Raw genomic sequence first — 15,324 nt, 5'->3', positions numbered from 1 at the left:
TCACTGCTTTCAGTAACCTACCTCCTACACCATACACTTGCAACATCTGCCACATTGCCCCCCTATCCACCCTATCATACGCCTTTTCCAAATCCATAAATGCCACAAAGACCTCTTTAGCCTTATCTAAATACTGTTCACTTATATGTTTCACTGTAAACACCTGGTCCACACACCCCCTACCTTTCCTAAAGCCTCCTTGTTCATCTGCTATCCTATTCTCCGTCTTACTCTTAATTCTTTCAATTATAACTCTACCATACACTTTACCAGGTACACTCAACAGACTTATCCCCCTATAATTTTTGCACTCTCTTTTATCCCCTTTGCCTTTATACAAAGGAACTATGCATGCTCTCTGCCAATCCCTATCACACTTATTTATACAAATAATAGAAAAAACACCAAAAATGCAAAGAAATACGAAATAGTTTACAGTGAAGTTCTGGCAGGCCATGTTTGTTTGGTAGAGTGCTGAGCGTTGTTCAAGTAGGGAGCTCTTCGTGTACTGAGGTTCCACTGTAGATTGGTAGGATACTCCCAATCATGAAGCTATGACAGTTTCTGTGGTTATTTTTCCTTGAATATCCAGCTCTTGATTGTCTGAATATGAGCAGTTTGTGTCATCCTACATAGATGCAGTGGCTTTAGGATTTTTGCTCCAGTGGTCTGTCACATGTTCCTTTTTCTTGTGTATAATGATAATACCATGTATTCTATTAAGAGAAAGATCACTGTTTCTTGCTCTGTTTAATGAGCCTTTTCATGCTATACCTTTTGTTAGGATGGGCTGGGATATATCTTGCCTACCAGGTGTTACCAAAGTTGGGTAACTTTTGGTCCAACTGTTTAACCTAAAGAAGAAACTAAATATTGTACTTCTATTCTGTAATATAATGCAGCTCATATTTGTTTTGGTTTTGTTATATTTTCATCATTTGGATGTGTTAGCATACTGTAATCTTCAGTCAGCCCTCTATGGCCCTAACCTCAAGCATACTGTAATCTTCAGTCAACCCTCTATAGTCCTAACCTCAAGAGTTTTGCTAATAATTTTCTCATATTAGTTTTACTTTTTATTTATAATGCAACAAATATATTAGTTTCATTAAATCTCATGGCAATGGCTGAAAGTACTTTGCTAGCAACATTGTTATGTACTGTGGTACTGAAAGCCATGTATGTCTCATTTAGACAGTCATTAGTTCAACCTATCCTAAATATATTTTTCTTGAAAGTTAATTTTAAGTCTTGAGTATTCACATGCAAATTTATAGTTTTACATCATTCTTAGTCATAAGAAATCCAGCATTAAATGCAATATTTTAAGGTTTTATGAAACCTTCCTGTACTCTTTTTTTACAGGTTTAATGTTGAGAGTTGAGGCAAAAATAAGGAACTCTTTGTTTTCAGGTTGCTTAACAATCTGTCACGTCAAAAGAAAATACGTATGGGTAAAAGGAATCGAGTCGTAACTTGTAAAATGAGATGACGCTTAAAAGTATATCTCACTCTGCGTCCTTCTAGTATCTTCAGTTAATCTACCCTCATATGGCTTTGACAATTGGCAAATCCTAATTTTTAGTTAATTCGTGTGAGGAATGTATTCTTTCAACAAACCGGCCGTATCCCACCGAAGAGGATTATATCTTATGAAAAATTGTAAATCCCATTACTTTATGCATTTAATAAGTAAAAATATAGACCATTACATAGAAATTCTGGAAATGTGAAAGAATGCAGTAAATTGTGATGACCATGTATTTCTAGAAAGACGGCTATTGAAATATTGGTATTGAATGTGTTTCTTTCTTTGGACCACCCTACAATATGGGAAACAGCCAGTGTAATAAAAGAAACATGACTTGAATTAAATAGAATAATCTCTTTCACATCTCATTGTTTTAGACAGCTCCCTTCCTTAAAGTGAGTGCCATTGTATATAGAATTGACATCTTAGCAACCTCCTCCAAATATTGAGCACCCTGAAGGTGCATGTGAATCACTTGAATTACAGCAGAATTACAGCCTATTGATTTGGATGCCACTGTTGCTAGTCAGACTGGCTGTCCTCTTAATTTCAATTCTAGTTGTCTTGTCTCTATATGGCACACTGAATTAATGTCTTGGCAGCGAGGTATCCCAAGTGTGTTTCAGGTCTCGCTCGCATGTTCTTACAAGCTTGTAACTGGGCATGGACCCCACAACTTGTACTCATGATAGCCTTATTGCCAAGATGCTGGGAGTGTTATCAAGAACAGGATGCTTAACCAGCTTTCAAAGTAGAAGATGGCTGTACTGGCTGGTAACATCATAAAAGAAAAGTTGCCATTTGCTTGAATTAAAAACAAGAATATCTGGACAGAGAAGATTGTCTCATCAAAAATAAAAGAGTTGAAAAAAGCGCACATGTTATGCATAATTGTAAAATGAACACTGAGGTAATCACTGTGCAAGTGAAGAAAATGTACTAAGCCACTAAATAATTCTATAGTGACAAACAAAAAGAAAGGCACAATGCCGTGACTGGAACGATACACAAATAACCCACACATAGAAGAGAGCGACTTTGTAAATGGTCCAAGTCGGACCAAAACGTCATTGTAAGCTCCTCTCTTCTATGTGCGGGTTATTTGTGTATAATTCTGTAGTGATTGATGTCTTCCAAAACAAAACAAAAAAAAAGACATTATTATTCAGTAAATAAAATATTAATAATGATGGTTAACTCTTTGAGGTGGAACAATATATAAGCTGCTAGTAATTATAAAAGTCAACAAGGAGAAGGTTACCAAATGACACACCAGTTCTCTTATGGCTTAAAACCAGCACATCAGTACATAAAAAAGCAACTGGTTGTGGGGATTTTTTGTGTTGCTAATTATTAAAAAACAAATTATATGAATAAGCAGTATATGAGGAAAGTTGTTTAATAATTTAATATAGAATATCAGTATCGCATCATTTGTTAAGGTGTAAACTTTTCATTATATAGCCTCTCCTCGCTTAACGACGGAGTTCTGTTTTTTAAGACCACATCGGTAAATGAATTCATCGCTAAGCAAGGAGCCTACTCTAATGGTAGTGGGTTTGTCTCAACCATCTTTGATATTGTTTTAATGTCACCTTTGCACCATTTATAACATTTCTGGTATATTTTTTAATATTTATACAGTAGTGTATTGTATATCGTAATAAACGAATAGAGGAAATCAACTCTAATATACATTATTTAGCTGTGCAAACTGGTCAGATCTCATCATAAGTCCAAGTCGTCGGTAAGCGAGTACGTCGCTAAGTGAGGCGAGGCTATATATATTTGAGGTGCACCAAGACTTCACAACACTGGACCATACATCTTTGCACTAGTCACTGATAGCTATCACAATATATTACAGTATTACTGTTCACAGTAGCACCTCAGTGCATCACTGTACATACCATTACAGGACTCAAGTCTTCACTTCACTGATTGTCAGTGGCATTGTCATAGTGCTACAGTACTTCTTTCATGGTACTGTTCACAATGCATTCCTCCCTGTATGGTATGTCAAGTCGTATCTCACAGTCATGTAAACTGTCAAGCTGACTGTACAAATGCACTGTACTTCATGACACTGACATTGTACATTGTAGGATATCAAACCACTGCACTTCACATTACACATTTTCTGTATCTTCTTGGGGCATTTGGGATCCCCTCGACATTTTGCCATGCATGTCATGGACTCGCACGGTATAAACATCGTTGTCATGCTGTTCAGACTCCATCTCTTACTGGCATCTCATACCAACTTGTTATGCCCTCACTGAACATCTCATTCATGTTCACTCTGTTGTCAGATTAACTTTTTAAATTAGGCATTTTTTAAGTAATATTATGTGTAATTCTGCAAGGTAAAGTTAGCGTTGAAATATTTTTGGGAAAAATCTTAGAAATTGCCTGTTTAGTTTCATGAATATTTCTAAAAATTAAATTTTTTGAGAAAATCTAATTGAAAGAAAATTTGGCTGATTTGACCAGTTGGTACAAAATGGCTGTGCATCCAGTTGTACATAAACTTTCATAAACAAGTGTTTTTAGATCCATTTGTTTTCCATATTCATAGTTTGTTTTTAACTTTAAACACAGCACTTGTTTGATATATTTCGTGTAGTATACTGCTGACCCTTATTAGGAAGACTACCACATTTCAAGGTACAGTAATTATATTCTTGAAAAATATTCTGTTTATATAATACTAAACTCCATTCTCTTACCAATATTAGAAGTTTACAGTGCTGTAAAGAAAAATCCACAGGCAACAAATTGATGAATGTGTTTGTGTGTGTCTGCTGGGATGGTAGTACCAATGAAGTTAAATATAGGGAGTCACACTCTGTATCATCAATTTATGGTCCCATCCCTGTTCAAACTTTAGTTTCTTATTCTTAGGTAATATTTTAAGGATTTGAACTCGGATCTCTGGCATAGAAATATCAATATTTACAGTCCAGTTTGTGTTACAACTTTATGAAGCATATTTAAGTAAAATATTTTGAACACCTAATATAATATTATTTTATTTCAGAATGTGTTGGTGTTCATAGTTGTTTCTAAGTACAAAGGTGATATCAGTATGTGGTTGGTGTTTCAAGCTTTCATTATCTTCAGTAAATATTTTTATTTTTGTGCAAAAGCAAAAGACAAGACAGAATTCAGTATTTCATTGCTCTTTTTTTTTAAGACATCACTATATATTAAAGTTATGACATACAGTATATATATTCTAATATCCCTAATTGTAGCAGTATAACTTCCTAACTCCATTAATACATTAACTTCCTTTTCATTTTAACTCCTGTAAATGACTAATTCTCATATTTTTTTACAATTTTCAGAATATATTTGTATGTTAACCAAAAAACCTTTGGCTAACATCCCAGTGATTGACTTTATTAACTGTTCAATAATACAAACTAATTTTCCAATATATATTTTTGTTTAATAATGATAGATTTCAGACCTGACATAATCCAACCTTATGACAATGTTTATCATCCTTCTCCTTTCCTATTCCAGTTATATGCAATATCATATAATTTACATAATCAAATACCTGAATTTAAAATTATTATGATACTTTTTTCAGGGTATTGATGTAGAAGAGCAGGAGCTGGGTCGTGACCCTAACCTTATCCGCTGCACAGACAATTATGAAGATGAGGTGGATTGTCGAAAAACTCGCAGTGTGCTTGAAATGTTCAAGAGAATGGAGATGCAGTCTGAAGAAGAAGAAGATAGAGGTATATATATTTTTATTTATTTTATTTTTTTTAACACATTGGCCGATTCCCACCAAGGCAGGGTGGCCCGAAAAAGAAAAACTTTCATCATCATTCACTCCATCACTGTCTTGCCAGAGGGATGCTTTACACTACAGTTATAAAACTGCAACATTAACACCCCTCCTTCAGAGTGCAGGCACTGTACTTCCCATCTCCAGGACTCAAGTCCAGCTTGCCGGTTTCCCTGAATCCCCTTATAAATGTTACTTTGCTCACACTCCAACAGCACATCAAGTATTAAAAACCATTTGTCTCCATTCACTCCTTTTCAAATACGCTCACACATGCTTGCTGGAAGTCCACGCCCCTTGCACACAAAACCTCCTCTACCCCCTCCCTCCAACCCTTCCTAGGCTGACCCTTACCCCACCTTCCCTCCACTACAGATTTATACACTCTTGAAGTCATTCTGTTTTGTTCCATTCTCTCTACATGTCCAAACCACCTCAACAACCCCTCCTCAGCCCTCTGGATAATAGTTTTGGTAATACCACACCTTCTCCCAATTTCCAAACTACGAATTCTCTGCATTATATTCACACCACACATTGCCCTCAGACATGATATCTCCACTGCCTCCAGCCTCCTCCTCATTGCAACTATCATCACCCATGCTTCACATCCATACAAGAATGTTGGCACAACTATACTCTCATACATTCCCTGCTTTGCTTCTACAGACTCATAAGTGCACCACTCACCCTTTTTCCTTCATCAATTCTATGATTCACCTCATCTTTCATAGACCCATCTGCTGACACGTCCACTCCTAAATATCCAAATACATTCACCTCCTCTATACTCTCTCCCTCCAATCTGATATCAAATCTTTCGTCACTTAATCTTTTTGTTATCCTCATAACCTTACTCTTACCTATATTCACTTTTAATTTTCTTCTTTTACATACCCTACCAAATTCATCCACCAACCTCTGCAACTTTTCTTCAGAATCTCCCAAAAGCACAGTGTCATCAGCAAAGAGCAACTGTGACAACTCCCACTAATTCTTTTTTTTTTTTTTTTTTGAACAAGTCGGCCGTCGCCCAAGACGGACTGATATGTCATCATAAGCTTTTCTTTCTTTATGTGCAGGTTATTTGTGTATACTATTTGATTTCTGAATTAGTTATTCAAGACAAAAGCTGATACAGAATTTTGTCTTTTTTAATTTCGGCTTTCTTGGAATAAATTCCTTTAGCTTGAATAGTGTTGTAAAGTAAAAGGACACAAGTGCAACTAACGTGACATTTTATTGTGGCAACGTTTCGCTCTCCAGGAGCTTTATCAAGCCATTACAAACAATACATGGACACAGAGGGTATATAAAGGCTCAGAGTGAGGTGCAGTACTAGTGAGGTACCATTTAGATGTTCACTAGTGGTAGTAGTAGTAGTAGTAGTAGTGACAAAAGTAGTAGTAGTAATACAATATGGTAGAGCAATTAACTCGTACATGAGTAAAAGGATATAAAAGCGCTATTACTTGGGTAACATAAAAATAGGTTGGACAAATATAGACTGGAAAGAGGCAGCCTGTTTCAGTATTCACTCTGTAATGTGCTGGAGAGCGAAACGTTGCCACAATAAAATGTCACATTAGTTGCACTTGTGTCCTTTTACTTTACATATTGTCGGTAATTCTACCAACTTTATTGAATAGTGTTACTTTTTTATTATGGTGTTTATCTGTATCTCAGACTTGTCAACCCTGAAGCAAGAATCACTATATTGATCGTATCATCTGTTACCTTTAGTTTCTTCTTATTTATGTATTCTATCAGTTTCATTTGCAGTATCTCGTAATTCTTCTCCCATCTCACTCGTGTGCATAATTTCATCAGCCTGTAATAGAAGCCTCATGTTTTAATCCCAACTCTTTCTAATCTTATTCCATTGCCCATGTCATCAGTCATCACCTCTGCATCTACCCCATCAGTATGAGTGTTGAAACTTCACGTGAAGCTGAAGAAAGGAAATCCAGTCATTAGAATAAGAGTAAACTCCATAATTGGTGGGAGAAAAAATGCTGAAGCTGAGCCATAGTTAACAGTGGAGATGGATTTCAGAAATTAATTCTTAGAGAAAGGGAGGAAATTTGACCAAAGGTAGTTTGGATAGTAAATCTTTGTAACATACAGTACCTGCCAAAAGCTTCAAAATATCTAGGACCATGGTAAAAGATTCAGAGTAGTCATGAAGCAAGAGTGATCAGATATAAATAAGAGAGGCCACTAGCACAGTGGGCCTTATGGTTTATATATATAATAGTGATATTAAAAAAGATTACATTGTGCAGATTGCTTATGGTTCATTAAGAATTTGAGTTACACTACTTAACCTTGACTTAACAGACTATGAAAATATTGTACAGGACAAAATTCATTGAGTCAGATGGTTCAGAAACTATAATAATAAAAATAATAATAATAAATATTCTTTTAATAAACCGGCCATATCCCACCGAGACAGGGTGGCCCAAAAAAGGAAAAACGAAAGTTTCTCTTTAAATTTAGTAATATGTACAGGAGAAGCGGTTACTAGCCCTTTGCTCTCGCATTGTAGTCACATCTTATGACACGCATGGCTTACGGAGGAAGAATTTTGTTCTACTTTCCCATGGAGAATAATAACAAATACAGTGGAACCTCTGGTCACGACCATAATTCATTCCAAAACTCTGGTCGCAACCCGATTTGGTCGTGCCCTGAACCTAATTTCTCCATTGGATTGTATCTTAATATGATTAGTCCATTCCAGACCCCTACAAACTATATGTAAATATTGTTTAAGATTTTTAAGCACAAAATAGTTAATTATACCATAGAATGCACAGTGTAATAGTAAACTAAATGTAAAAATCTTAAACAACAGAGAAAACTAACATTGCACGAGTCTGTTCTAGACCCCCGTGAACTGTTCGCTGTAAACAGATTTTTTTTTTCTTTTTTTAAGAGTTTTAAGAGACGTCTAATGGCTGAGAAATGAACTCTGATTTTTTTCATTTTTGGTGTACGTTAAGCATCTTTCCATCATACATTGCCCAAGTTTCAATAAGATAGCTCAACAAACGACTGAGAAAAAAAATATGTACGAGAAGCTGTTTGTGCACTACCTGCTGATAAAACATCGCTAATCCAAATTTATCATGGTCAAAATTACTGTAATTTATGAATAAATTACTTGGAGATAATTGATGAAAATGAGCGACTAAAAGGTGAGGGTCTTTGTTAGGTGTACACAAACAACAGGAAGTGGGAAAAATTGGCACGTGCAAAAAAAATGGCACAGAATGTGAAAATTGGTGTAGGTGTGTTTGTTCGGCACTCCATTATGCGTTCGTGACCAGATGCAAAAATTTGGTGAATTTTTTGGTCGTGAACCAATTTGTTTGTGTTTGGAAGCATTCGTGACCAGAGGTTCCACTGTACATGTATAGTTAAAATAATAATCTTTATTTGTACAATATAATGATACAACTAATACAGACCTAACCCCTTTCCCTGTTAGTCTTTTAATCTTTTTAATTTCCAAAATTAAAGTGCTGCTGACAGTGTTGCGATTTAAAAAAAAAAAAAAAATCTGTAATGATATAGAATCTTTGTATGAAGGTATTGTCACTTAGAATTTAAAATTTAATGGAACACTTATGAAACTACGCAGGTGGTAATTTGAGCACAATTTTGCTTACTGTGAGTCCTATTTTAAACAATTCCATTGTTTAACTTGATTAAATTCCTTGCTATTTCACTAGTATGCATTCCATTCTAGTAATTGAATATAAGAAAGTGCCCATTCAACTATCAGAACTATGCTATAAATCACCCAGAAGTTGGTAATTTGTCCAATTTTACACAAAATTCAACAAATTTCAGTTTTAACCCTTTGGGGGTTTCGGACGTTCTAGTACGTCTTAAGACCCAGGGTTTTTGACGTACTAGTACGCCTAAATTCTAGCGCCCTTAAATCTAGTGAGAGAAAGCTGGTAGGCCTACATATGTAAGAATGGGTCTATGTGGTCAGTGTACACGGTATAAAAAAAATCTTGCAGCACACAGTGCGTAATGATAAAAAAAAAAACTTTGACAGTGTTTTGGGAGTAAAACAGCGACTTTGCACTGTATTTTCGTATGGTGTTTATTGTTGTAATCTAGTTTCTTGGTCTCATTTTATAGAATCGAAGACATATTACAGAAATTGAGATGATTTTGACTGGTTTTACAATGAAAAGTACCTTGAAATTGAACTCAAAGTAGCAGAAATGTTCGATTTTTACCAAAGTTCAAAAGTAAACAAATCATGCCAAGCGTCCAATACACATCAACTGGCGAGTCTAATATTCTTTTACAAGTGCGCTGATATTATTTATACCATTTCTACACTAATGCAGTAGTCTGCATAACAGTAAATCTTATTTTTTTTGTAAGAATAAAAATTCAAAGTGGAAAGCCAAAGAAATATAAGAGGGGCCTGGGGATGTGACTAACGAACAGAGAACTTGTTATTTTAGTGTCAGAAATGTCTTTCTTGTTTATTCTGGACCCTAGTCAGAAATTGGCATCTTTTGAAATTTGTGTGAAATTGGCAAAATTGCTAAATTCTGAACACTTTATTGGATAGTTGAAATCAGTAAATGGGTGGTTTCTTGTACTCATTCGATAGAAAAAATGGAGTTTTAGCGAAATAGTTACGATTTTTGTCAACTAGTACACTGGAATTGGCCGAAAATAGGGCTCAAAATGGGCAAAATCGCCGATGTGTAAACATCATCAAGACCGCTAACTTCGCAAGAGCATAATTCCGTAAGTTTTCCATCAAATTTCATACTTTTGGTGTCATTATGATTGGGAAAAGATTCTCTATCCTTTCACAAGATTTTTTTTTTTCCATTTGGCCGACCCTGAGAACAAGTCTCTGAGAGGACCTGTCGACCCCCAAAGGGTTAAAGTCCAAATTGAACACTGTAGGCATCCCAGTCACTACAGCCATGTTCCCTCTGTTCATTAATCACATCCCCAGACCTCTTTTGTCCTCCATTTTGAATCCATCATCACACTAAACATCAAAGATCTAACCTGTAAAACCAAAAATGATTGGTCATGGTTTAGGCCATCCCAATATTGGGAGCAAACCTAGGAAAAACCCATAAAATAAACCAAGGGGAATAGGGAGCCCTAACCGTCTTCAGGAAAATTGTAAAAAATTGAGCCCTATTTTACAGTAAAACCTCTTATAATTTTACTTTGGCAATTTTCGACAAAGAAAAATTTACCAGACAAACAGAAGTATTGGACAAAATGGACAAAAGTCTGTAATTCTGGATTTTGTCCATATTGATAGTACAATGTCTTCACTCTGAAGGAGGGGTGTTAATGTTGCAGTTTTATAAACTAGTGTAAAGCACCCCTCTGGCAAGATAGTGGAGTGAATGATGATGAAAGTTTTTCTTTTTCTGGCCATCCTGCCTTGGTGGTACTCGGTCGATGTGTTAATAAATAATAAAATGATAGTGTCTGGTTATCTTCTGAAGTATTAAGCTACCTGACGACTCCAGCACTTGTCTAGTTTCATTGTTTCCTGAGCCGTAGGCCACCCTGCTTGGCCTGCCAGGCAGGCAGACTTGCCAGGGAGGCAGACTTGCCGGGCAGGCAGACTTGCCGGGCAGGCAGACTTGCCGGGCAGGCAGACTTGCCGGGCAGGCAGACTTGCCAGGCAGGCAGTCTTGCCAGGCAGGCAGGCTGCTGTATGTGATATCTAATATTCTCACCCCTAACCTCTCTTCCTTCCTCTCACCAGACATGCTGCTCTTTCCCCTACCTCCGACTCACCAGACATTCTGGCCCTCCCCTGCCTCCCTCCCTGTCACCACTACATCATCTGATCATGCTGGTTGCCAGTTCCACTACTTGCTTCCAAAATTGAACTGGCTTATGAGAAAGTCTTGCTAAGACTTTATTACCAGTATCTTATTATAGAGTGCTGTTTTATGTTGAATAAAAATTTACTTTTCTTGACAGGTCCTCGTCCTTTGAAGAGATTTACGCCCCCTCCTGAAGGAGAGGGAGATGATGATTCTGAGGAAGATGAAGATTCAGATGAAGAATATTCAGATGAGGATGAGGAGGAAGATAGTGAAGAGGATGATGAAGATGACGATGATGAAACTGAAAGAAAACCAAAGTACAAGGATGAAATCCTGGAGATGGTAAAGTAATCATTTGTTCAAATTAATATTAATTCTTTTGTGTGTATATATATTTTTGTTTTTTCTGAGCACAATTTTCTTTTTTATGAGGGCATTGACTACTAAAATCATTATTTTTTCTGCCTTTTTTTGTGCAAACTGGCTGAATCTTCGTTCCTGTAATGTAGAAAGTAAGGTCTTCTTTCAGTATAATTTTTCAAGTAAATCAGAGTATTTTTCACTGGTGTATTGGATGTGTATATATATATATATATATATATATATTATATATATATATATATATATATATATATATATATATATAATATTGTATATATATATATATATATATATATATATAATATTGTATATATATATATTTCTTTCTTTCAACACACCAGCCGTATCCCACCGAGGCGGGGTGGCCCAAAAGGAAAAACAAAGGTTTCTCCTTTCACATTTAGTAATATATACTGGAGAAGGGGTTACTAGCCCCTTGCTCCTGGCATTTTAGTCGCCTCTTACAACACGCATAGCTTACGGAGGAAGAATTCTGTTCCACTTCCCCATGGAGAATATATATATATATATATATATATATAAAAAATATATATATATATATATATATATATATATATATATATATATATATATATATATATATATATATATATATATATATATACACACACATATCTATACACACACAAATATATATATATAATATATATATATATATATATATATATATATAAAATATATATATATATATATATATATATATATATATATATTTTTTTTTTTTCAACAAGTCGGCCGTCTCCCACCGAGGTAGGGTGACCCAAAAAAGAAAGAAAATCCCCAAAAAGAAAATACTTTCATCATCATTCAACACTTTCACCACACTCACACATTTTCACTGTTTTTGCAGAGGTGCTCAGAATACAACAGTTTAGAAGCATACACATATAAAGATACACAACATATCCCTCCAAACTGCCAATATCCCAAACCCCTCCTTTTAAAGTGCAGGCATTGTACTTCCCATTTCCAGGACTCAAGTCCGACTATATGAAAATAACCGTTTTCCCTGAATCCCTTCACTAAATATTACCCTGCTCACACTCCAACAGATCGTCAGGTGCCAAGTACCATTCGTCTCCATTCACTCCTATCTAACACGCTCATGCACGCTTGCTGGAAGTCCAAGCCCCTTGCCCACAAAACCTCCTTTACCCCCTCTCTCCAACCCTTTCGAGGACGATCCCTACCCCGCCTTCCTTCCCCTATAGATTTATATGCTTTCCATGTCATTCTACTTTGATCCATTCTCTCTAAATGACCAAACCACCTCAACAACCCCTCTTCTGCCCTCTGACTAATACTTTTATTAACTCCACACCTTCTCCTAATTTCCACACTCCGAATTTTCTGCATAATATTTACACCATTGCCCTTAAACAGGACATCTCCACTGCCTCCAACCGTCTCCTCGCTGCTGCATTTACCACCCAAGCTTCACACCCATATAAGAGTGTTGGTACTACTATACTTTCATACATTCCCTTCTTTGCCTCCATAGATAACGTTTTTTTGACTCCACATATACCTCAACGCACCACTCGCCTTTTTTCCCTCATCAATTCTATGATTAACCTCATCCTTCATAAATCCATCAATATATACATATATATATATATATATTTTTTTTTATCACACTGGCCGATTCCCATCAAGGCAGGGTGGCCCGAAAAAGAAAAACTTTCACCATCATTCACTCCATCACTGTCTTGCCAGAAGGGTGCTTTACACTACAGTTTTTAAACTGCAACATTAACACCCCTCCTTATATATGTATATATATACATATATACATATATACAGTGGACCCCCGGTTTACGATCAGCTCCCAATGCGACCCATTATGTAAGTGTATTTATGTAAGTGCATTTGTATTTGTATGTTTGGGGGTCTGAAATGGACTAATCTAATTCACAAAATTCCTTATGGGAACAAATTCAGTCAGTACTGGCACCTGAACATACTTCTGGAATGAAATAATATCGTAAACCGGGGGTCCACTGTATATATGTGTATATATGTGTATATATGTGTATATATGTATATATATGTATATCTTTCTTCTTTCAACACACCGGCCGTATCCCACCGAGGCGGGGTGGCCCAAAAGGAAAAACGAAAGTTTCTCCTTTTACATTTAGTAATATATACAGGAGAAGAGGTTACTAGCTCCTTGCTCCCGGCATTTTAGTCGCCTCTTACAACACGCATGGCTTACGGAGGAAGAATTCTGTTCCACTTCCCCATGGAGGTAAGAGGAAATAAACAAGAACAAGAACTAGAAAGAAAATAGAAGAAAACCCAAAGGGGTGTGTATATATATGCTTGTACATGTATGTGTAGTGTGACCTAAGTGTAAGTAGAAGTAGCAAGACATACCTGAAATCTTGCATGTGTATGAGACAGATAAAAAAAGACACCAGCAATCTTACCATCGTGTAAAACAATTACAGGCTTCAGTTTTACACTCACTTGGCAGGACGGTAGTACCTCCCTGGGCGGTTGCTGTCTACCAACCTACTACCTAGAATATATGTATATATATGTATATATATATATATATGTATATATATATATATAATGTGAAAAGTGGGTTATAATAAGCGTGTATGCACCTGGAGAAGAGAGAAGTGTAGAGGAGAGAGAGAGATTTTGGGAAATGTTGAGTGAATGCGTGGGGAGTTTTGAATCAAGTGTGAGAGTAATGGTGGTTGGGGATTTCAATGCTAAAGTGGGTAAAAATGTTATGGAAGGAGTAGTAGGTAAATTTGGGGTGCCAGGGGTAAATGTAAATGGGGAGCCTTTAATTGAGCTATGTGTAGAAAGAAATTTGGTAATAAGTAATACATATTTTATGAAAAAGAGGATAAATAAATATAGAAGGTATGATGTAGCACGTAATGAAAGTAGTTTATTAGATTATGTATTGGTGGATAAAAGGTTGATGGGTAGGCTCCAGGATGTACATGTTTATAGAGGGGCAACTGATATATCGGATCATTATTTAGTTGTAGCTACAGTTAGAGTAAGAGGTAGATGGGAAAAGAGGAAGGTGGCAACAAGAAGTAAGAGGGAGGTGAAAGTGTATAAACTAAGGGAGGAGGAAGTTCGGGTGAGATATAAGCGACTATTGGCAGAAAGGTGGGCTAGTGCAAAGATGAGTAGTGGGGGGGTTGAAGAGGGTTGGAATAGTTTTAAAAATGCAGTATTAGAATGTGGGGCAGAAGTTTGTGGTTATAGGAGGGTGGGGGCAGGAGGAAAGAGGAGTGATTGGTGGAATGATGAAGTAAAGGGTGTGATAAAAGAGAAAAAGGTAGCTTATGAGAGGTTTTTACAAAGCAGAAGTGTTATAAGAAGAGCAGAGTATATGGAGAGTAAAAGAAAGGTAAAGAGAGTGGTGAGAGAGTGCAAAAGGAGAGCAGATGATAGAGTGGGAGAGGCACTGTCAAGAAATTTTAATGAAAATAAGAAAAAATTTTGGAGTGAGTTAAACAAGTTAAGAAAGCCTAGGGAAAATATGGATTTGTCAGTTAAAAACAGAGTAGGGGAGTTAGTAGATGGGGAGATGGAAGTATTGGGTAGATGGCGAGAATATTTTGAGGAACTTTTAAATGTTAAGGAAGAAACAGAGGCAGTAATTTCATGCACTGGTCAGGGAGGTATACCATCTTTTAGGAGTGAAGAAGAGCAGAATGTAAGTGTGGGGGAGGTACGTGAGGCATTACGTAAAATGA

The 15,324-nt window shown here is 36.3% G+C and overlaps 1 protein-coding gene across 50 annotated transcripts in view; it reads left to right on the top strand.

The window, feature by feature from the left end:
- The window catches only part of LOC128692140 (trichohyalin), a 219,903-nt gene that overhangs the window by 176,091 nt on the left and 28,488 nt on the right, over positions 1-15,324 (top strand). For all 50 annotated transcript variants that reach the window (XM_053781172.2, XM_053781183.2, XM_053781167.2 and 47 more), the window contains 2 exons: positions 5,133-5,286; positions 11,343-11,530. In XM_053781172.2, the coding sequence (XP_053637147.2) occupies positions 5,133-5,286; positions 11,343-11,530 (342 nt within the window). The remainder of the gene's footprint in view (positions 1-5,132; positions 5,287-11,342; positions 11,531-15,324) is intronic.

Source organism: Cherax quadricarinatus, chromosome 15 (genome assembly GCF_038502225.1).
Source record: "Cherax quadricarinatus isolate ZL_2023a chromosome 15, ASM3850222v1, whole genome shotgun sequence".
NCBI classification, from domain to species: domain Eukaryota; kingdom Metazoa; phylum Arthropoda; class Malacostraca; order Decapoda; family Parastacidae; genus Cherax; species Cherax quadricarinatus.
The sequence above is the reverse complement of the archived record's forward strand: the minus strand, read 5'-3'. Positions and strand labels throughout refer to the sequence as shown.